This window comes from Poecilia mexicana, unplaced genomic scaffold, assembly GCF_051168715.1.
Source record: "Poecilia mexicana isolate PSO_F unplaced genomic scaffold, ASM5116871v1 scaffold_6, whole genome shotgun sequence".
In the NCBI taxonomy this organism is placed as follows: Eukaryota; Metazoa; Chordata; class Actinopteri; order Cyprinodontiformes; family Poeciliidae; genus Poecilia; species Poecilia mexicana.
In genome coordinates this window covers 9,624,102-9,645,625 of record NW_028263375.1, presented here as the reverse complement: position 1 = coordinate 9,645,625, position 21,524 = coordinate 9,624,102, and the positions used below count along the sequence as shown (strand labels likewise).

The 21,524-nt window shown below is 36.4% G+C and overlaps 1 protein-coding gene and 1 long non-coding RNA gene across 5 annotated transcripts; one reads left to right on the top strand and one right to left on the bottom strand.

Annotated features, from left to right (window-relative positions):
• Positions 1 to 1,251: 1,251 nt before the first annotated feature.
• On the bottom strand, positions 1,252 to 14,014 carry LOC106911632 (long-chain fatty acid transport protein 2-like). Its single transcript, XM_088006202.1, has 10 exons — positions 13,461 to 14,014; positions 10,176 to 10,385; positions 8,897 to 9,055; positions 7,856 to 7,980; positions 7,580 to 7,774; positions 6,838 to 6,928; positions 3,750 to 3,948; positions 3,575 to 3,672; positions 2,711 to 2,841; positions 1,252 to 1,644 (listed from the first exon to the last, which is right to left on the bottom strand). Exons 1-10 carry the CDS (start codon positions 13,936 to 13,938, stop codon positions 1,468 to 1,470), a joined length of 1,863 nt encoding a protein of 620 aa, XP_087862328.1. The 5' UTR covers positions 13,939 to 14,014; the 3' UTR covers positions 1,252 to 1,467.
• A 4,481-nt stretch (positions 14,015 to 18,495) lies between these two features.
• On the top strand, positions 18,496 to 20,966 carry LOC148158643 (uncharacterized). 4 transcript variants are annotated; one of them, XR_015763021.1, is made up of 6 exons: positions 18,496 to 18,798; positions 19,813 to 19,901; positions 19,991 to 20,108; positions 20,289 to 20,356; positions 20,431 to 20,552; positions 20,652 to 20,966. It is a non-coding gene; the product is annotated as an uncharacterized LOC148158643 (long non-coding RNA). The 4 variants fall into 4 exon arrangements; XR_015763019.1 differs by having other exon boundaries at positions 19,792 to 19,901; XR_015763022.1 differs by lacking the exon at positions 18,496 to 18,798 and adding an exon at positions 19,149 to 19,212.
• Positions 20,967 to 21,524: the final 558 nt, after the last annotated feature.

Here is a 21,524-nt window from a genome sequence, read left to right as displayed (position 1 = left end):
TGTGACCATGTCAAGCTAATTTCGGTAATATTTAATAGTAATTTTCTGACCTCATTTAAAAATTGAGACCGACCGTTAGCAGACTTTTTAACATGTTAGCTTCAAGCTAACGTTGGTGTGCAGTGATACTGTGGAGTCTTGCGGTGCTGCAAAAAATTACCAAAAGTAACCGCAAGACTTGTATTTTTATACCGTTTTCATTCCGTCCTAATATCAGTATATTCAAGAAATATTCAAAATTATGACAGAAATTTAGTTTGCTCGGTTTTGTGGAATAAAAATAGTCTTATAGAAGGCTAGGAAATTTGACTGCTTTATTATTTAATCCCCTTTTGCTGAACCCTCCAAGTGAATGTTTAAAACTCTGAAATGCACATGTAATGGGAAATCGAATCTACAAATGTAGTCCTGTTTTTAAAATTTTCATTTTATGACTTCAAGCTTCTTTTGATACTTTGCAAGTTTTTTCTTTACAAATCTTTAAGCTGAGGCAGTAAAATATGATCTTATTTAATTGTATGAATTGCTAAGATGGAATGCTGTTCTTTTTTCTCCCAGTTAAAGTCAGAGTATAGTATCGTTCAGTTGAGATTGATGACTGACCTTGTTTCTTTTGTTCTTCCTTTGTTTTCTTTTTTTGTCACATAAGACAAATCCAATTTTTTTTTGTTTTGATTCAGAGTTGAGAAAAAGGGGCAGATACTATAAGATTATTTTCTTCTTTCTGCTACCTTTCATTTCATTTTTTTCAAATACATATGTAGTATGTTTGTAAGTGTGTATATTTGTGAAATGTATACACATGGATATGTAGGTATGTATGTATGTATGGAGGTATATATATATATATTTTTAATTTTGTATATTAAAAACTGTTAGGATGTTTTTTTTTTCCTTTTTTCTTTGTATTGAATGAAATGAATAAATTAAAAACAAAAAAACAAAAAAAAACATCTGGTTTGTTCATTTTGATGTAAAATCACAAAGAAATGGAGAATGTTTTATGATTAGTCTGAACCTCGGTCATTTTTGTTTCTTCGCATTTCAACTGTCCTAAGATATTTGGACTAGAATACGACGTATTAGGGGAAGAAGGAAATAAGGCTGAATAAATGGAAAGAAGGATGAATGAATGAATTTTGTTAATTCTGATCATTTTGGTCTCATTTAACTTCAGTGAGAATAAAAGGTGTATGTAAACTTCTGGATTCATCTGTATGAAAAGTTGCTGATTAAAAAACCAAGCGGGAATATTTTATATCATCATTTATTTAAAAACTGATTTGAAGTCAGGATGATGAATTTAAAAAACCTCTAAAGCTGCAAACGCGTTAATAGAAAAGTCTCTTCAAACCAGAAGTGGTGCGTCAGTTTCTCCCTGAGATTAGTCGATCGTTACACTCCACGCATGAGAAAACGTTACGTCTTCAATTAAAACACAAAGTTGACTTCAGAGTTCAGTTTCTGTTAGAGCTTCATTTTCCCTGCAGCGATGGCGCCGTGGATCTCCTCCGTCAGAGGGACGTACGTCTTCTGGTCCGGGTCCAGGAAGTAAAGCGGGTCGCTGATGAGCGCGGGGTTGAATCCGTCCTCCACCAGCTTCACCTTCTTCATCTTGAATGTCCCCGTCATCTCCAGGGACGGCTGCCAAAACAGGACAAACTTAGCCAAACTCCGAAAGAGCAACAACTTCATCGAACGGCTGGATCTAGAAGAAGCTGAAGGGTTCCATTCATGCCAAAAATAAGTAGAAGTAACTTCATTTTAGTGTGAAGAGACAGAATCAAATCAGGATCTAGGGAGGAAAAAGTGTTAACGTCCACTGAAGTTGAGCTGCCAAACTAAAGAAGAAGTCACTTATTTGTAAATAAACCAGTATAAATTCAGCCGAGGTCAAATAATTATTTTTTGATCTCAAAATGTTCCCGTAATTACGAAAGAGGATTAGAGGAACTAGAAAAACATAAGAACTCTGACTTTATTCTCAGATTTATGACTTTAATATCAGAATTCTAGCATTTTTTTTCTTAGAATTTTTATTTTCTTTCTTAGAATTTTCAATCTGATTTTTTTCCTTAAAATTCTGAGTTTAAGTTAAAAATTCTAAGAAAAAGTCATAATTCTGAGATCAGTCAGAATTCTAAAAAGTAAAAATCTTTAGATTAAATTCAAACTTCTGACTTTTTTTCTTAGAATTTTCAATTTAATCTCAGAATTTTGACATTTTTCTTAAAATTCTGAGATTAAATTAAAAATTCTAAGAAAAAAGTCACAATTGTGAGACTAGTCAAAGTTCTAAGAAAAAAGTCAAATTCCTGCTTGAATTCAAAATTGACTTCGTTTCTGAATTTTTAAAAATGTATTCTCAGAATTTTGAACTCAAAAATAAAAAAATAAACTTATGAGAAGTCATAAAAGTACAACAAAGTCATAATATTACAAGAAAAAAGTGGAAATAATGCAATAAAGTAATATGACTATTCTCATAATTTTACTTTTTTTCCCACTGCCCCTAATATTCCATCATATTATTTATTTTAAAAAATTGACAGTATGATTGGAAGTGTTACATTTGCCATTTTCTCCACTATTTGTTCCACAAGGATATCAATAAATATCAGTAAATTCAAATATACCATTAGATGCAGTTGCCATGCGGCTGAGTGATACGAGTAAAGCGGCTGACCCGCTTCAGGTTTTTCATTTTTACCTGAACCCGTAGGAACCTGGGTCTTGCGTAGGCCGGCAGGTAGGAGACGACTTGCTTGTAGACGTCTGCAGAGTCGAAGGTTTCTCCTTCTTTCAAAGTGACGGCCGCCATGCCGATCCGACCCTCGTGACCTGATGGTTAGGAACAAGCAGGGGAGAGGAAATCATCTTTAACACATTCACGTGAAATGGTGGCAAACTGATGGTGCAACTAGCACATCTTTGAAAAGCAGAAGTGGAACCTCCTGCACAACCAAACAAGAATCCAGCAAGTGGTTTCTGGGTAGTGAATCAACAACAAAACTTTTCCAGCAGCCGTTGTACAGTGCATATAGCTTTGGTTGCTAGGTAATGGGCTGGGGTTGCTAAGTAATGGCGCAGTATGACTCAAGAACCAGGAGGTTTCAGAAAACATCAACTTCTTGCCGAACAATCGCTGGGCTGTTTTTTGAAACACTTTCACTGCAAAAGACCCAAAAGCTTACCAATGATTTTGTTCTGGTTTCTTCTGAGAATATATTAATATGCTTGAAATGAGACAAAACTAACTTCAAAGTAACTTTTCAGCAAGATATAGCTGAATATTGATTTAAAAAAATGTACTAGTTACACTGGAAAATTATTTTATTAAAATGACATTTTTCACGTGTTATATGTGAAATAATCTGCCAGTAAAACTACGGTAGTACTTTTTCAAGTCTAAGATATTTTCACTACAAACTAGACAAAAATCACTTGGTAAGAAGTGTTTTTACAGTGTATGTCGTTTTTAGAAGCGGTAGAGACAGAAATGGAAGTACAAAAATGTTCAACATGCAAACTTTTCATAATAAGTCCCGTTTGGCGTAGTAAAGTATTTTTATACCTTCCACTTTAACGCCATAAACATTTGCTTCTAAGATGCAGGCAGCCAAAGTGAGGATGTCTGCCACCTCTGACGTGGCGACATTTTCACCTTTCCACCTGGAACAGAAACAATAAAAAGATGATGGCAGCGTCTCCGTTCGTCTCGGATGGATAACCTGTGAGCCTCCACTCACCTGAACGTGTCGCCCACTCGGTCCTGAAAATAAATAAACTTTTCGTGGTCGAACCGAAGCAGGTCGCCGGTGTTGAAGTACAGATCGCCTTTTTTCATGACGTCATAAAGTCTCTTCTTCTCTGTCTGCTGCTTGTTGCCGGCGTAGCCGACAAACGGAGACCGCCGAGTTATTTCTCCAACCAAAAGCCCAGTTTCACCTGAGCAAAATAAAAGACGGTAATAACAAATAAATGGTGCTCATTTTAACAGCTTTAACAAGTAAAACTGAAAAGTCTGGCTATGGCTGGGCAATCAATCGATTATATTGATTAATCTAATTTTTGTTTTCTTTTGAAATAATACAGAATAAAATTGTAATATTAGGAGAATGAAGAAGTAATTTTAGTGGAACTCCAACAGAATTAAAAAAATTAATTATTACGGTTTTTTTCCCTCTATTTTTTTTTGTTGTAATTTTTAGATGTTCCTCTGGTAAAATTGCATCTTTATTCTGCTAATATCATGACTATATCCATCTAATAAAAACCAAAATTGTTGTAGCCTAAACCTAATTCTCAACTCAAGAAATATTTTCTGTCATTTTTAATTTCTTTTTCAGAAAAGAAAGCAAGAAAAAAAATTACTAAAATTCTCAATCAGCTGAAATAAATTGGAGATTTTATTTTTAAGTCACATTGCCCAGCCTTTAATCTGGATTAAGACCAACAAGGGGTGAAAAAAATTAGATTAAAGTTGGAAATAGTTTTTAAGTTATAATTCTGAGATTAAAATCTGAATTATTTTGAAAACACACTACAAACCATCTTTATAGTGAAACACTTTTGTGTAACTGTTTTTTCCCCCATCCATATCGCTTTCGGTTCCCCCTTCCCCCTGCAATGGCAGGCGCACCCCACACTTTGGGAACCACTGGATTAAATATTTAAAACTAGGTTTAGAGATTAAATCTTCTGCTAAAATGTTGCTCATTTGTCCTCATATTACAACCAGAAACTGTGTTAATCTGTGTTTGTCAGGCACAATTTACTCTGCTGACATCAGATTGTATAATTCCTTTCAATGACAGTTTCCAGTATTTATTTTTTTCAAAAATGGTTTTTAAAATTTTTTTTTTTTAGTATTTATTAACAATTTTTACTTAATCTAAAAAACGCAATTATTACTATATTGTGGCAGGATTTAATGGCTTTTATAAATGATGCACTACAAAAATATTTGTGTACTGCATCTATATACTTATATTTCTATATCTCATAATATAGAAATACAAGTAGGTTTGTATATTTACTCATCTTCACAACTAATATGCATGATAAATTTTGATTTTTTTTATATAATTTTGTTTGCTAAAAACAAAATCTGGCAATTCTTTAACATTTACAATAAATAATTAGAAATTGCTATGAAAGTTTAGTGCTGTAAGCAAGTGGCAACATCAAGGCACCATAACTGGATGGGATTCAGCCACCAAATGAAGTTTTCTGATTGGACGAAGGTTTTCTCGCCTTATGGAGATGGAAACCACATATGGAATAACCACTTTGGTATGTATATATCTTGTGTTCGTTTTAATAAATTGATATCATGTTAGCTTTATGGGAAATTTACTGAATCACAAGTTGGACAAAATATTATGGGATTTTTTTTGTTCCTGTGACAGGGTAGTACTCTGAAATCTTATGCTGGGTTTCATGTCAAAGCTAGCTAGCACATTATTATGGCAGAGAGAGATAGTGGGTTGCCTTTAAATTGAAAATGATTCTTATTTGTGTAGTTAAAGCAAAAATGGCCTTATTCAGTCGTTTAAATGTTATTTACACTTTATATCCCATTACACGTTGGTGCATTTTTTCGTTCCAAGTTAAAGGTTGCTGTCTCTTTAAGAAATTCTAAAAGTAACGGTTGGAGCGGTTAACGGCTGTTAGTAGCCTGTGGTTTTCTGTGATCCGGTGGATCCGAGGGGGGAAAAAGCAGGAGTAATCATTTTATTCGCATCCAGAACAGTGGTAACCACTTTCCCTGTCGTTTCTTCGGGGTTGTGACCATGTCAAGCTAAATTTGGTAATATTTAATAGTAATTTTCTGACCTCATTTAAAAATTGAGACCGACCGTTAGCGGACTTTTTAACATGTTAGCTTCAAGCTAACGTTGGTGTGCAGTGATACTGTGGAGTCTTGCGGTGCTGCAAAAAAATACCAAAAGTAACCGCAAGACTTGTATTTTTATACTATTTTCATTCCGTCCTAATATCAGTATATTCAAGAAATATTCAAAATTATGACAGAAATTTAGTTTGCTCGGTTTTGTGGAATAAAAATAGTCTTATAGAAGGCTAGGAAATTTGACTGCTTTATTGTTATTCTTATTTAATCCCCTTTTGTTGAACCCTCCAAGTGAATGTTTAAAACTCTGAAATGCACATGTAATGGGAAATCGAATCTACAAATGTAGTCCTGTTTTTAAAAAAATAATTTTATGACTTCAAGCTTCTTTTGATACTTTGCAAGTTTTTTCTTTACAAATCTTTAAGCTGAGGCAGTAAAATGTGATCTTATTTCATTGTATGGATTGCTAAGATGGAATGCTGTTCTTTTTTCTCCCAGTTATCCTCATAATGCAGACAGACTGAATGAATATTAATGGTTTCTGGACATGTCGAATCTGGTAGGTTTGCTTCTTTCCCCCCTGTAGCATTATGACTGACACTACGATGATCTACTTCTAGTTTTCTAAAAAATCTTTTGCTTTCCTTTGTTATAGCTGGACTGAGTTTGGAAGCCTAAGAGGTGAACAGGTTGACTTATTTCTTCGTACAAGGGAAGCTGACATCATACCAAAACTCAAAGACATGGACAAAGGTATTTATGTGGAACCAGAGATTTGTGAACTTTGTAAATAAAATCTTAAAAAATATCTAATTTAATTCAGGTCCTAATATTAAATCAGGAGAAAAGTTTACATAGCCACTTTTTGTTGATATTTACCAAAGAATTGCAGTGAAATCTTTAAGAGTTAGTGGTTGTAATGTGAAGTATAGTGGAAAGCTTTAGGTCAGCGTATGGAAATCCAGCTGCTCACCACTCACCGGTTTCTGCTTTGATGCACAGACCCTCCGCGTTTCTGACCGGCTCCTCCTTCTCGATGTCAAACTTGATCAAAGTGTAAAGAAAGAAAATCTGGGAGGAAAGAGCAAACGTCTCATCAACGTCTTGAGAGTGAAACAGAAACTCTTCATATCCTCTGATCATCTCTGATCTTTGTTTAATGCGTGAAGCCGATGCTGATGGGAGCAGCTTCACGTTTGATGACGGATCAAAACACAGAACATTAAAGCATTAAAGTGAAATTCAGGAAACCTTGACGACTGTAGCGCTCCAATTGGACATCCCAGTTTCTTCAAATCAAATTAAATTAGCATCAAATGTTTGATCAAGCAGGAATAAAACCTGTGACATGTAAAATTTGGTTCTTTAGTAAAATATTTCAAGGTAAAATAGAAAAAGCTGCATTCATACTGTTTTCTTACACCTTTAACATCTTCTCATTTCCTGAACCAGAAACCTCCATGGCTTTAAGGTGAATAAAAAACTAAATGGTTTTGAAAATGTTTTAACATGACAAAATGTCATTAAATATAAAGATTATGAATAATTTCCTAATTATTCACAATTCCAATTCATAAAATTATGAATTTTATGAATTGGAAAATAAGATAAATTAGAACAAATCTTTTCAAAATTCACTTAAAAAAATGCACCTCATTTTAACACATTTTTCAATTATCCATTTTCTATACTTGAAATGACTTTAGAGGGAGCGCCTCTTACCTGGTGCAGAAAGTTAATGCGTCCCACCGCTCCGATCTTGGACGTGTAATTGATAAAGCCGATGTTTCCCTCAGTGGCAGCGTACAACTCTCTGACCTTAATGTCGCCGAATCGATTCAGGAACTCGCTCCACACGTCGCTTCGGACTCCGTTCCCGATGGCGATTCGAACTTTGTGGTTCTTCTCGTTTTCTTTCTGCAAAAAAAAAAAAAACTGATTGAAACTGCAGACGTACAGAAAACGATGTGGAAGGAAAACCGCACGTGGATTTCTCACCTTTGGCATGTTGCAGAGGTAACGCATCGTCTCGCCAATGTACTGGATAGCCGTCACGTTGTACTTCCTGCAGTCGTCCCAGAACTGAGAGGCTGAAAACTTCCTCCTCAGAACGAGAGTGAGACCTGGAAATAACAGCGAATCACATGACTCATCTGAATGCATTTTATGTGACGCATTGGGGCGCCACGCTGGAACGGGCGCCAAACGAGCGCCTCTGTTTAAAAAATTAACAGCAGGTTAATTAATTTTGCACGCAATAGTGAAAATAATGGAGATATTCATTTTTGAAAGTCATATTTTCACCATGTCATTTCTGCAATAATAATATCAGAGTTCTGTGAAATCCAGTTTTATTTTGATATTCCACTTCCGCTTATTGGCAAGCCAGTTTGCACATAGTGACTAGACAAATGTTTAACTAGCAACCTAAATATATAGTTAGAAAGCTAGCTTGGTTGTTAAATAACTTGTTAAATATTTGACAAGCAAAATATGAGCTGAAAACTTTAGTTTGAAAACTAAATATTTACCTTTTAGTCTATTTCTCAAACTAAATGTTTAGTTTGAGAAATAAGTAGCTCAGACCTAAACAATTTAGCCTGTTAAAATATTTAACAAGCAAGCTAAATATTTAGCTCGTCATTAATAAGGAAGAGAAATATCTAAATTAAAACTGGATTTTGCAGAATCAGTTCAAATATATATACACACGTATATATAGCTACATATTTAGCTGGTAAATTAAATATTTAGTTTGGAGCTCTGACATTTATAAATGTAGGAATAACATGATGAAAATATAACTTTAAAAAATTAGCACCTACATTATTTTCTTTGTGTCAGGCTGAATAAACCAAATTATTGCTGTTTTTTTTTTTTTTTTTACAAACAGCACCCAATAGCCAATAATTATTCTGCCAATGTTGGAATAATTATTCCTACTCTATATTTCCTGTATTTGGCAGCCGTTTGTGTATTGAAAATCTCCAGCTGATGCCTAAAATATGTCAGAAAGCAGTTAGCTGACCCTTCGCTCACCTCTCTCGATGCCTCCGGTCATCCCGATGAGGAAGCCGGCGCTGTGGTACAGAGGCAGGTTGATGTAGAAAATGTCGTCTGCTGTGGTTCCACCCGATGCCTGGACGAAGGACGCGGCCCACACCCTCTCATGGGTGATAACAGCTGCTTTAGGCAAACCTTTACCAGCCAGAGGAAAACATCAAAATATCCCCTCAGACCATGAAGCTACAGCTTGATGCTTACAGATGCAGAATAACGCCGGGGTTCAATTTCTCTGATCAGGTTTAATTATCTGTAAAGTCAGTGTTTTATTCCATGCTCACTGCTTTCACGTTTCCAGGTATGCAGCTGCTTTCATTCACGCACCGACGCAATACCTGCTCATTGAAACAAGCAGGTGAAGCGAGCGGCCGGCTGGTGAACATAACGGAGAATTTAGCAGCTAAAGAGCGAAAGGTTTCCATCTGAACAGAAAGTGATGTAGTCAGGGGAGAAAAAGAGGCCCAGCAGTTCCTCACGGACTGGTATGATGGCGTTGACAAGGAAGAGTAAGTTTCCGCCAAAAGTCCAAAATTTGCTTGAAGAAAATTTGAAATTTTTAGATTAATCTAAAGAATTCTCTAGAAAAAAAACAGGAAAATATCTGAGTTCTAATGTTTTTTTATTTACTCAGAAATTTGTGATCAATCTCAAAAATTTTCTAGAAAAAAAAAAAAAAAAGGAAATTTCTGAGCTCTAAAAATCCAAAATTTGCTTGAAGAAACTCGGAAAAATTTTAGATTAATCCCAGAAATATTATCGGAAAAAAAAGAAGAAATTTCTGAGTTTGAAAAGTTGAAAATTTACTTGGAAATTTTTTTTAAAAATTTGAGATTAATTGCAAACATTTTCTGGAAAAAACATGGAAATTTCTAAAAGTCAAAAATGTTCACAAATTTTGACTTTTGAAAATTTCTGAGTTTTATAGAACATTTTGGAGATTAATCTCAAATTTTTAGAGGTTTTTTTTGTAGCAAATTTTCAACTTTTCAAATTCAATGTGTCCCTGTTTCTTCTAGAAAATATCTGAGATTAATCTCAAAGTTTCACATTTTTATGGCGGAAATGTACTGTCTTTTGGATTATATTTCTATCTGCGCTGGCCCACCTTCAACTGCTCGGTTTAAATTGTATAAATTTGCGGGTAACCATAGCAACCAGCGAGCATTTAACAGCCAACCGAATTCTTTCTGTTGTCAAGTTGCGCGCGCATCCCCTGTGTTTACAAACAGAGAATGTAATATGGCGGCGGGCGTACCGGTGGTGCCGGACGTGTAGATGTAGAGCGCAGTGCTGCGGATGTGGATGTTGGCCCGCAGCTCCGGAGGCAGCGGCCGGTCGGAGGCTTCGGCGATCTTGTCAGACAAAGCGGTGATGCCTTCAACGCTGCAGCGATCCGACAGGAGGAACACCTGGATGCCCTGATCCCTGAGCGCCGGCAGAATTTCCTCCACCGCATCCAGCAGCTCTGCAGACACAGACCGGATTCAGACTGACCCACCGAGCCAGAGGGCAGAGCTGGAGCCGAGTTACCAGAACCCACTGAGGGATAGGAGCGCTACGTCAACAGATTTTTAACCAAAATAAAAGTAAAAAGAAGAAATTACTCAATAGCAAAATGAATAATTTGGTAAAAACGCTACTGATCAAAATATTAATTGGAAACAGAACAAAATATAAAATTATGTGGAAATTTGGGGAATTTTGAAAGACCAAAATGAAAACATTCATATAAATGATATTAATTTCAAAATCAGGTAAAATAAAAAATTTTCCAAATCAGATTCTTTCAATATAAAACGTATAAATAAAACTGCAGGTGTGTGTTTGTGTGTGGTGATTTTTTTTGGTTAAAACAAACTTGTTCTTCATTCAGTGAATTTACTTACAGTGGGTAGATTTTTGGGATTAATCTTCACAATTGAGATTAAAAGTTGAAAATTTTCAACCTTTGAAACGCAGAAATTTCCTTGTTTCTTCACACACAAAAATGGGATTAATGTCTAAATTCCTGAGTTTTCTCAAACAAATCTTTGTCTTTTGGAGTATGGAAATGTCCATGAGTTTCACAGTATATTTCTGAGACTAAAAAAAATTTATCTTTTTTTTTTTTTTGCAAGCAAATGTTTTACTTTTGGAACTGAGAAATGCATGTATTTTCCAAAAGGTTACTCAAGTAGCTGAGTAGATGTAAGTAGTTATTCCCAACTCTGAGGTTCTGGAAGTTCAGCTGAAATGGGTGAATTTCCGATGAAGAACATGAAACTGAGTCGGCCATGACAGCTCACAGGAGAACAGATAAAAATACTCAGAATCAAAAACCACAAAGCTGGTAAGATTTGTTTTGGCTTGCGAGGGAGCGTTTCATCTTTGCAACAGAAATGATGTGGTTAACAAACCTGTTCTCTTTAATATTTTGAGAAACTTTCTTATCTCCAATGCAGACGCATTTAATCACATCCCCTAAATGTAAATTTTAATGCAGTTGTTGATTGAAAAACTACATTTTAAAACTACATTTTTTTTTTTTTTACCAGAAAACCTTTTAGTGGTACAAATCTGAATAAAGGCCATATTAGAGAATTGCGGCAGCATGTTGGAGTAGTTCTATGTTATGATTTGTTTATTTTATTTGAAGACATTTTTCATAATTTTGTCAGGGGTTTTTGTAGTTTTTTGGTTTGGATTTTTGCTCCTACTTTTTACTTTCAGAGAGTTGCTTTGATTTGTAACCATGGAAACAAGCAGCTGATTAGCTCAAAACCTCAAATAAAACCTGAACTATGACCCCAAATCTGAGTGGAGCTGAAAAGGAGGCTTCATGGATTGATCTCTTCCGACATGTGATCTGTCTGCTTCCTGACCATAAATAGATATTTTCATGAGGTGGATTAGCAGTGCTTACTAACAACTGATGCTTTCATCAGGACATTTAGCTGTGGAAAATTATATTTGCTGTTATCCTGTCATGACAGTGATCAGATTATTATACAACCATCTTCAGTCAGATTTGTTGCAAGTCTGACTGCTACTGGAGATCCTTCCTCCCCACAGCATCACAATCTGCAATGACTCTTTGAAGATACTTTTATGAGTAACAAGAGTTCATTTCCTTTTTGCATAAAGTATTTTTTAAATTGAATTGGTTCATAGCAGAAGCTAACATCTGTAAGCTAACATGTGTTGACAGCTTGCTAACAGACAATTACGCTAACATGTGGTTAACATTTGGAACAGCTAACAATGATTAAGAACGTGCTAACTGCTAACATCTGTAAGTTAATGTTGCATGACTTTACTTGAACAGTTTCTCTCTTTCTGGCTGCTGACGGGATTTTTTTCTAGAATTAAACTGGAGGTAATTTTCATAGAGTACCAGGTGAGGCCAGCAGATATGAAGCAAATATCTTTGGGACTTTAAATCTCATCTTTACTGAAAGCATTAAACAACCCCTTAATTTATACAGGTTGTCTCAAACTTCACTGCAAAATATTTCTGGAAATGAAATCTCGTAATTCCAGTCGGCCCGGATCCACTTCACCATCTGCCTGGGGGAGTTTCATTTAGAAACACTAACTTTTTCTTTCACGTCAAACCAGCAGATCAAGATTTTTTTTTTAATTATTATTTTTTCCCTCCTTGGGACATTTGTTGTGAATTAGTGCTATCTATATAAAACTTAATTGAACTGAACCCATATGAAATGAAAATAAAAATGCAGCAGCTTTTCCAAAAGGAAAAGTTTTGACTAGCAGAAAATTATTAAATTCTCCAATTATACATGCTGAAGAATATTTCCAACTTATATGGTTTCTTCTAAACTTAAAGGCACATGCTGCATCCAGAAAACCCAAACTATCAGATGACAGTTTTTGATTCTGCGAGTTTCTAGTTTTCATTGCTTTAAATGAGCAATAAAATTTAAGGAAATATTGGCCAAATCCAGACCTTGCTCTGATCGATTGATATTTAATTGTACTGTTGCCAAATTTATCTGAAATCCGTTTTCTGACTTATACCAGTAAATATCAGATGTGTGATGTTATTAAAAACATGCACATAAAAAAATAAAACAAGACTAACTTTTTCTCGTAAATAAACAAATGACTGATATGCCTTTTGTGATGTCAGCAATGACACTTGCAGGTGGAAGCTCTTTGGGGGACAGAAGATCTTATTTAAACTAAATTATTTATAACATAAAACATAAAAACTGGCACTAATACATTCTAAATGTGATATATATGTATATATATATATATAGATATAGGGAATGAAAGTTTGGCTTGCAGCTTTAATGTTTTAAACCCAAATCACGCTCATATTTAACCAAGATGCTAAATAAACGCTTGTTTTCAAAAGGCACAATGTGTTCCGTGCTACAATAATGCGCCTCAAGTAAATGCGTTAAATGAAACTACTAGAGTTGTTGCGCAACTTGAAAACTTGAACTACCAGTGTCTAATTTTAGGACTTTGGTCGTTGAGTAAATGAGATAGTAATTTATGGGTGCCGCTCTGTTTTAGGGTTTTATCGTCTAACCTGGAGCGGTAATGAGAACTTTGGCCCCGCAGCAGGAGAAGCAGTGCAGCAGAGACTTGGACCTGATGTTGAAGTTCAGCAGAGCCGCCGGGCAGCCCAGCTTGGCCAAACCGAGCCAGGTCCACACGAAGCTGGGCTCATTAGGCAGAAACAGGGCCACGGCGTCGCCCTCCTTCAGCCGGGCTTCAGCCTGCACAGCCCGGGCCACCTTGTTGCTCTGCAGGTCCATCTCTCCGTAGCTGAATGCGCGCCCCTCGAAGTGGATGAAGATCTTGTTGGGTTGCCTCTTCACCGCGTCCAAGAAGCAGTCCAGGATGCTGTAGAAAGGTTTGGACTTTCTGTACTTGATGAGCCTGATGCCCAGCTTGAGGCTCCGCAGCATGTAGGCGCAGTCATCGCTGAAGTACGGGCAGAAAGTCCGGATGTATGCGAAGGCCAGGATGGCCAGGCCGGCCGCAGCGGTGAGCCACACGGACATGATGGAGGAGCCGCAGGACGGGCTGGCAGAGCGGCTGGGAAATGTTCAAACTGTGGAAAACTGAAATCCGACGAAGTTTATGTGTTTGATTGAGGGCGGCGCTCAGCTGGGTTCTGTCCCACTGATCCCTCCTTCAGGCCGGGGGAGGATCCAGTTGCCAGATCGGCTGGATTTCCTCTCTACTTGTTGCAAAACTGAACTACCAGAGGCGGGCAGAAATTGTCCACAAGTAGGAGAACTTCTTTAAGATTAGTCTGAATCCGGGCCATTTCTGGTTCTTATTACACTAGAACAGTGGTTCTAAACCTTTTTTGAGGTACCGAACCCACCAGTTTCATATGCGCATTCACTGAACCCTTCTGTAGTGATAAATAAAATATGATTTTTTCCCCCCAAATTCAATACATTAGTTGGGTCACCCCATGATCACTAAGTCTTCTTAAAAGGTAGAGTCTCTGAGAGCAGTTCTTCAAAATATAGTCAGTGTTTTCAGCAAACTTGAGCTGACTGTCCAGGAACGACCCAAGGTATTTAAAATTTGCCACGGTTTCAACAGGTTGGCAATCGAGAGAAAGTCTTGTTTATGTTTAAATGACATAAACAAGACTTTAAGGTCTTGTTTATGTCATTTAATTAGCTCTACATTCTTAAGAGAATGAAAAATTAATAATAAATAATGAAGACTTTGCGGTATTCTGATTTAGTGATGTAATTATATTAGTTGTGTTATCACCCCCACGGCACTAGAGGCAGCAGGAACCCCGAAAAGATGCGACAGAGGAGCAGATTTAGAAGTACACCGAAAGCTGCAGAATTCGGTAAAAATGGTGAGTTTTGCTGAAGTAATTAAAGACACAAGTTCAAATCCATGCTGAGAGTGGAGCTACTTCAACCAGTGCTCCTCCGCAGCTCTGATTGGCTCAGCAATGTCACGTGATCCTCTGCAGCAAGTGACAAAGCGGGGCGTCATCACGACTACACAAGTGTGTCTTTACCTCCGCGGCAGAGGCTCCGCCGAACCCATGAGAGCGACTCATCGAACCCCTGGGGTTCGGTCGAACCCAGGTTAAGAACTACTGCACTAGAATATGAGGGCCACTGTAGACACAAAAAGAGAAAAACAAATCTCTGCCAAAAATCCGCATCTCAAATTTTCTAGAAAAATCCGGGAAATACCCGAGTTTCAAATTTGCTTGAAAAAAAAAAAGTTTAATCTCAGAAATGTTCTAGAAAGATCTTGGAAATTTCTGAATTTTTGAACCTGCTTGCTTTCAGGTGAACTAAAAATCTTGAAAGAAAACAGAACCTCCCCTTCTTTATTTTAATTTAATTTTTCACTACACATTTGCTATGTATGTAAGAAAATAAATAAGTTATTTAGTGAATATATAGTTAATATTTTAACTAATTGTAAAGTTAGGTAGTGGTTCTTTCATGTTTTTTCAGATGGTGAAGCTGCTGCGCCTAAAAATGTTAAATTAATTCAATTAAACATGCAGTGCTACATTTTAGAGTGCACTGATCGCTGCAACAAGTGCAAGTGTGAGGCTGGGAAACTCAAAGTTGCGCCACTAAAACAACATTTAGAGCTAAAAACTCCCCAATAATCTACCAAAACGACGCAAAAACCTCTGGACTGCGCACCACGCCCACCCTGCGCAGCGTGGTGGGCGTGAGCTCGGTCCGCACAGCAGCTGATTTACAGGGAGGGTCAAAATGTTCCGAAAGCTTCTTTTGTTCTCCGAACCAGAACCAGTCCTGCTGAAAACACAATCACAGCCTGTTTAGATTTACAGAAATTTATCCTGCATCCAGCAAAGCCGGAAGAAAAAAACAACCAAACATTTTCTGAATGGCTGGTTCTGAATGCACGTCACGATGGTTTCTATTTTCATTTATTACGACTTTATATGACAGAACAACAAAACAGAGCATGTATATGAAATGGAAGAAAAAACAAACATGTTTAAAAAACTGAAAAGTTTAGTTAACTAGAAGTGGAATTTCAAAATATTTTACCCAAATAAAAGTAAAAAGACTCAAAAGAGCAAAAATAGTATTTTGTAATAATTCTACGTTACTGATGACGTCATTAGATGGAGAAACATAATTTTCTGTGCAAATGCTGATATAAAGACTAAATTAAAGAAAAATCATAAAAATAAATTACATAATTAATAAGTTCAAGCATTTAAAAAAACTTTTCCTTTTCAAGTTTTAGGAACCGTGAAAAACTTGACACAAATCAGTCCAAATCTCTAAGGAAATCTCTAACAAAATATTTTTGTTTTAGTGTGTAAAGTCTAAAACAAAGTAATGATTTAAAGTGTATGAGTGTTATAATAAAGATAAAAATAAAAAAATACGTAAGCAAAACTTCCCTAAGAAGCAAAAATAACAAGTGTAGAAAATCTGCTTAAGGCGGATAAAAGAAAACTTTTCTTTTCTTACATCGACTTGGACTACAATGTCCAGAATGCAATGCGGCAGAAAAAACTCCATTTGTACATTTAAACGTTTTCAAATCTGAAAAACTGCAACGACTGAAAGATTCCTCTTCACTTTTAATATTTAATGGAAAACATGAAATAAAAAGCAAGAAAACTATGAAGTGTGTGGATGTTGTTCTTTTAAATATAAATTAAAAAATTTTCCTCTCCAGTAGTAACGAAAGATCAAACATGTTTGGTGTTGAGAATCTGATTCATGCTGAACCTAAAACTTTTTCTGCTTCATCTTCACTGTAAGACATTTTAAATTAAAACTTTTTTTTCACAATATTACAGCACATAAAATCAGCCGAATCACCAGAAAATGGACTCAAATAAAGAAAACCTGCTCAGTTTTCCATTCTTTTAAATGTTCTGTCTCTTTAAGAGTCTGAAAAAGTCCGGTGTGCTCCAACAGATCAGCTGGTAAAAGAAATTAATCAACAGAGGTTACAATCAGTCAGAGTCCATGCGCGACGGGGCTGACAACAGCAGGGTTCACTGAAGTGAAAGTTAAAGAGATAAAATCACGTCTACAGTTTGTTTTAACTGGAAATGGGGTTTTTTTACGTCGCTAATTAATCCTCTGATAAATTGTTTAAGTCAAAACTTTGACTTGACCAGTCGGAGGTGGACTTTCCGGTGACATATTGTCCTGATGCTACCGTTAAAGCAGCAGTATTTATTTCTTTATTTAAAACAGGTTTTTAAAAACAAAGAAAACAAGCAACCAGTGGGACATGAGATGTGAATACGAAATACTATGTGAAACAAAATAATTAGCTTTCTGTTTGAAAAGGAAGAGGTGAAAACATTTATGTAACTATTACTTACAAATATAAATGATTTTTTTTTACATATTAGTTGAAACTGTTAGTATGTGGTGACAGTTTGGTATGAGACAGATAATCTATGAACAAATACAGCTCAGTCAGAAACAACCAATCAGAACCAGGAGGCGGGTCTTAGCGCTGTCAATCACCTCATCCTTTTTCTCTGCTGAGCTACAGTTCAACACAATGCAGACAGCCATGAATGCTAATGCTAGTTAGCATGCCCACCAAAGACAGCAGATAAACATTAAATAGTTTTACTACATGTACAGGAGCTTGATTGACAGCGCTAAGGCCTTCCTCCTGGCTCTCACTGGTTGATTTCGACACAGAACGGTGCGTAGCAATAGGAGGATGTAGAGGAGCTCAACCTTTTACCTCTCATATTATCACACTATCACGATATAGTAAGTTTAAAATATATATTAAGATTTTTGGGGGGAAATGTTATAGTTGATTTAAGCTCAGGTTTAGTAATACATAGTCCTCATGTAACATCACATCCAGGAACTTTGTAGCTGACAGCCATCTTGGTAGGTATCCCTATCTAACTGTCGTGAGAGTTGCTATGACAATAAACAAACCACATTCTCCGTCTCGAACAGGTCGATCCTGACAGCAGTGATTTTGTTGATTTATCCTTTTTGCTGGTCAAGAGTGTCAACATACTTTGTTTTTGTTGATCTCGAAGCCATCGGGCCAAAATTGATCCTAAAACGTGATCAATCTGTGCCACAAAAAAGAAAAAAACGGAAGATTTTGTAACGGGGGCGATGCATTTTCACAGAACTGTGTGTACTAAACCACAGCCTTTTTCTTTACCATTTAGATAAGGATGAAGATAAGTGGCTTCAGTGGGTCTAAACTCCAGAACAAACCCGTTTCTCATTTCCCTTTTCCAGCAGAGTCGACAGCCGACGCGCTCGTGATCTGGTTCAGCCAGAAATATGTGCCAAAGTTTATGACCGGGACGCTGTCTTTAGCTGACCCGCGTTGAGTCAATACCACTGGAAAACTGAGGCAAGCTCCAATGAGGACAGAGGTCAAAGGATCAGGCCCTGACGATTCTGTCTGGTTCATGTCCAGCAGGTGAGAGGTACAGTTTGTTTCCCAATGTTAGAAAGATTTACAGCATTTATGAAAACTACAAAAAAACAACTGGAAATCGAAATAACCAGCAAAACATCTGCAATTCTCTTCCCCAAGTTACACATCTTTTCCCCCCTCATACACAGTAAAAAATGCTGGGTTATTTTCATAACCCAATTTCTGGGTTGAAGCTGTTGGGTCATAGGTTGGGTTAGTTTGACCAAATATTGGGTCAAAATTCATAACTCATGAGTTGGGTCAGAAATTTATCGGAAGTCTACATCTTGCACACTTCTGTTGGGCCAGGAGTTGGGTGGGTAGATTTACCCAAACGGTTGGGTTAAAGATGAAACTTGGAAGAAGCCACGCCCCTCTTCACAAGCCTCCATTTTCAACATGACTGTGAACGTTGCATATCGGACTTCTCCTCTACTTTGAAATAAGACATGGTAAGTAAAAAGAAGATAAAGTTTCAACGTTAATAGAATTTTATACATAAATTGAATTTATTTCAAACATGTTTGATATTTATTTTTATGGTTATTTGAAATGTTTATTATGGCAGGTTGCTCTGACAAAGAGCTTCGGTGTTGCTACAACACGGATGTTGGGGAAAAATAGATGAAGGGGAAGGGCACAATTTGTCAAGTAAATTAAATTCAGTTTTTAATATAACCTCAATCATATTTGTTCGTAACTTAACATAGTCAAATTTTTAAAAATCGATTTAGTTTTAAAAGAAAAGGTAGTTGACGGTTTGTCCCCTGATTTTTGCAATATGCGCGCGCATCCTCAGCGGGCTGAGGCTACGTGTTCGAACACCAGCAGTAATGGCGGAGGAGAGCGAGCAGAGCTTTAATAATGTGGGTATATTATGCTTTTTGAAAATAAAATAACTTTTGCAAAGTTATTAGGCGATAAATTAGTTGTGTAAACCTGAATTATGCGCTCGGTTTATTAACATATAGTTTAATTACAAACATGCTCGGACGTGTTCGGACTTATCGCTCCCCTCCAGCCGCCGGCTCGTCTCGCCCGCTCCGTCAGTTGACCGGGCGGAGCGGCTCGTTAAGCCGAAAGAGAACGACCGTCTCCCGGCACATTGCTTTCAAACTCCCGCTGGTTTTCGGCAACGAATTAAAAGCAAAACTAATACAATATCTAATGTTAATGTTTGCTCATTTTATTATTATTGTTACTATTAATTACAAATACATTTATTTAAAGTTGGTGCTGAAAGTTATTCAGCACTAAGTTTGTGTTAAGTTTTACTTCTAAATTAAATTATATGTGTCATTTTATTTTATTAAGTGCTATATTTATTTTTAGGAACATAAAATTACTCTGAACATTTGAAATTGCTGGCTAATTACAAGTTATTTGCAGCTATAAGATTTCAGTCATTCTTAAAGTTTGATTTGTGATTTTGTCTTTTCTGATAGATTTTGTAATTTTACATCCAGGATCTTCAGGAGAATTAAGCGAAACCCAAACTCCTCGTTCTCAACGAAGACCTTCTGCATGACCAAGAACATGAGTCTGCTCCCTCAAGGTATTGAAGCTCAGAAGAAATGTTCTCTAAAATGTTTTCATGCTTTCTAGTTACTGCAACATTTTAACACTAACTTATGTTTGATACAGAAGGTGATGTAGTCCTGCAGCTGCTGCCAGTACCCCTTCCTGCTCCACCTTACTAATTTGGGAGAAGTTTCAGATCCATCAACCTGGAAATTCAGATGTTTTCATTGATATCCAGCCTGTAAGTCAACCTTCATCTCTGAATAATGCTCAGATCGTTTAAATAAGTGCATCACATTCAATAGTGAGGTTTTGTGTTAAACTAGAATCAGTCAGAAATTAGTTTTTGAGAATGTATCCCTTTACCTTTAAATTCACTAAAGGCCTGTTTTTGTGCTTCTCTCTCTTGTTCTCAACGAAGATCTTTTGTATGGCCAAGAAGAGAAAGGAGCGGCCATCTTCTCAACAACATGAATTTTCTCCCTTAAGGTATTGAAGCTGAAGATATGTTTATAAACTGTTAACATTTAACATTTTAACACAAGCTTATGTTTGCCATGCAGACAAGATGATGTAGCCCTGCAGCTGCTCCCAGTTCTCCTCCCTGTTCCACCTTACACATTTGGGAGAAGAGTTTCAGATCCATCAACCTGGAAGTTCAGAAGGTTTCATTGATATCCAGCCTGTAAGTCAACATTCATCTCTGAATTATGCTCAAATTGTTTGCTGTTTATATAAGTTCATCACTAATGGCCTGTTATTTTCTGTCTTCTCTCTGCATCAGGTTGGGACAAACCTGGTGGTGCATCTACAAAATGTGACAACATGGAACCCATATGTCCTCATGCAGGGAGACAGGCAAAATGCTAAAGTGTCGTTAAAAATGCTCCTTGTTTAATGGCTGAAAGGTTTACTTGTAGTTTGCTTTAAAACAGACTTTTTTTCATTAAATGTTTTCTAATGTGGAGTAACAGATACTTCTGGAGTTGTAGCCAAATGAATTGAAGTGATTTAACTACTTATGTTTTGTAACTTTTGTAAATGAAATCTGCTGGCTCTATATATGTATCATGTGGAAATAAAAGAAGCTTTAAATTCATATGTCTTTTAATCCTTTTTTTATATAGTGAAATTTAAAATAATTTTTTTTAACCCAACTATAGTGGTATAATAACCCTTGTGTTGGGTTATGAATTTCAACCCAATTTTGGGTCAATTTAACCAATTTAAACAAGTCAATTTAACCCAACGTTTGGTTAGTTGCCATGACCCAATGTGCTGGGTCAAACCCTCAACCCAACCCAGTTGGGTTAAAACAACCCAGCGTTGGGTCGGTCCATATTTGACCCAGCGCTGGGTTACGTATTGGGTTATTTTTAACCCAGCAGTTTTTACTGTGTACGTTTGACTGTTATAGCAGAATTTTAACATCGATTTTATCAATCTTATCATAATCTTTACTATAATCCCAGCACTTTGATATTCATTTTATTAATCTCTTTTCTCAGTTTTGAGTTTAATAGAGGAATTTTCATTTATTTTTTAAAATCAGAATCCAGACTTTAATGCCACAATTTTTACATTAATCATACAATTCTGTCTTTAATCTAAATAATTTTACATTAATCTCAAAATTCTTACTTTAATCCCAGAATTT

What these genes read in the sequence shown, in the direction of transcription:
- LOC106911632 (XM_088006202.1), bottom strand. Translation starts at nt 13,938, where the DNA reads ATGTCCGTGTGGCTCACCGCTGCGGCCGGCCTGGCCATCCTGGCCTTC. An exon ending in CTACACGTCCGGCACCACCG is followed by an intron (nt 9,056 to 10,175) that starts GTACGCCCGCCG and finishes TGGCTGGTAAAG; the next exon opens with GTTTGCCTAAAGCAGCTGTT. An exon ending in CCAGGTTCCTACGGGTTCAG is followed by an intron (nt 1,645 to 2,710) that starts GTAAAAATGAAA and finishes CTGTTTTGGCAG; the next exon opens with CCGTCCCTGGAGATGACGGG.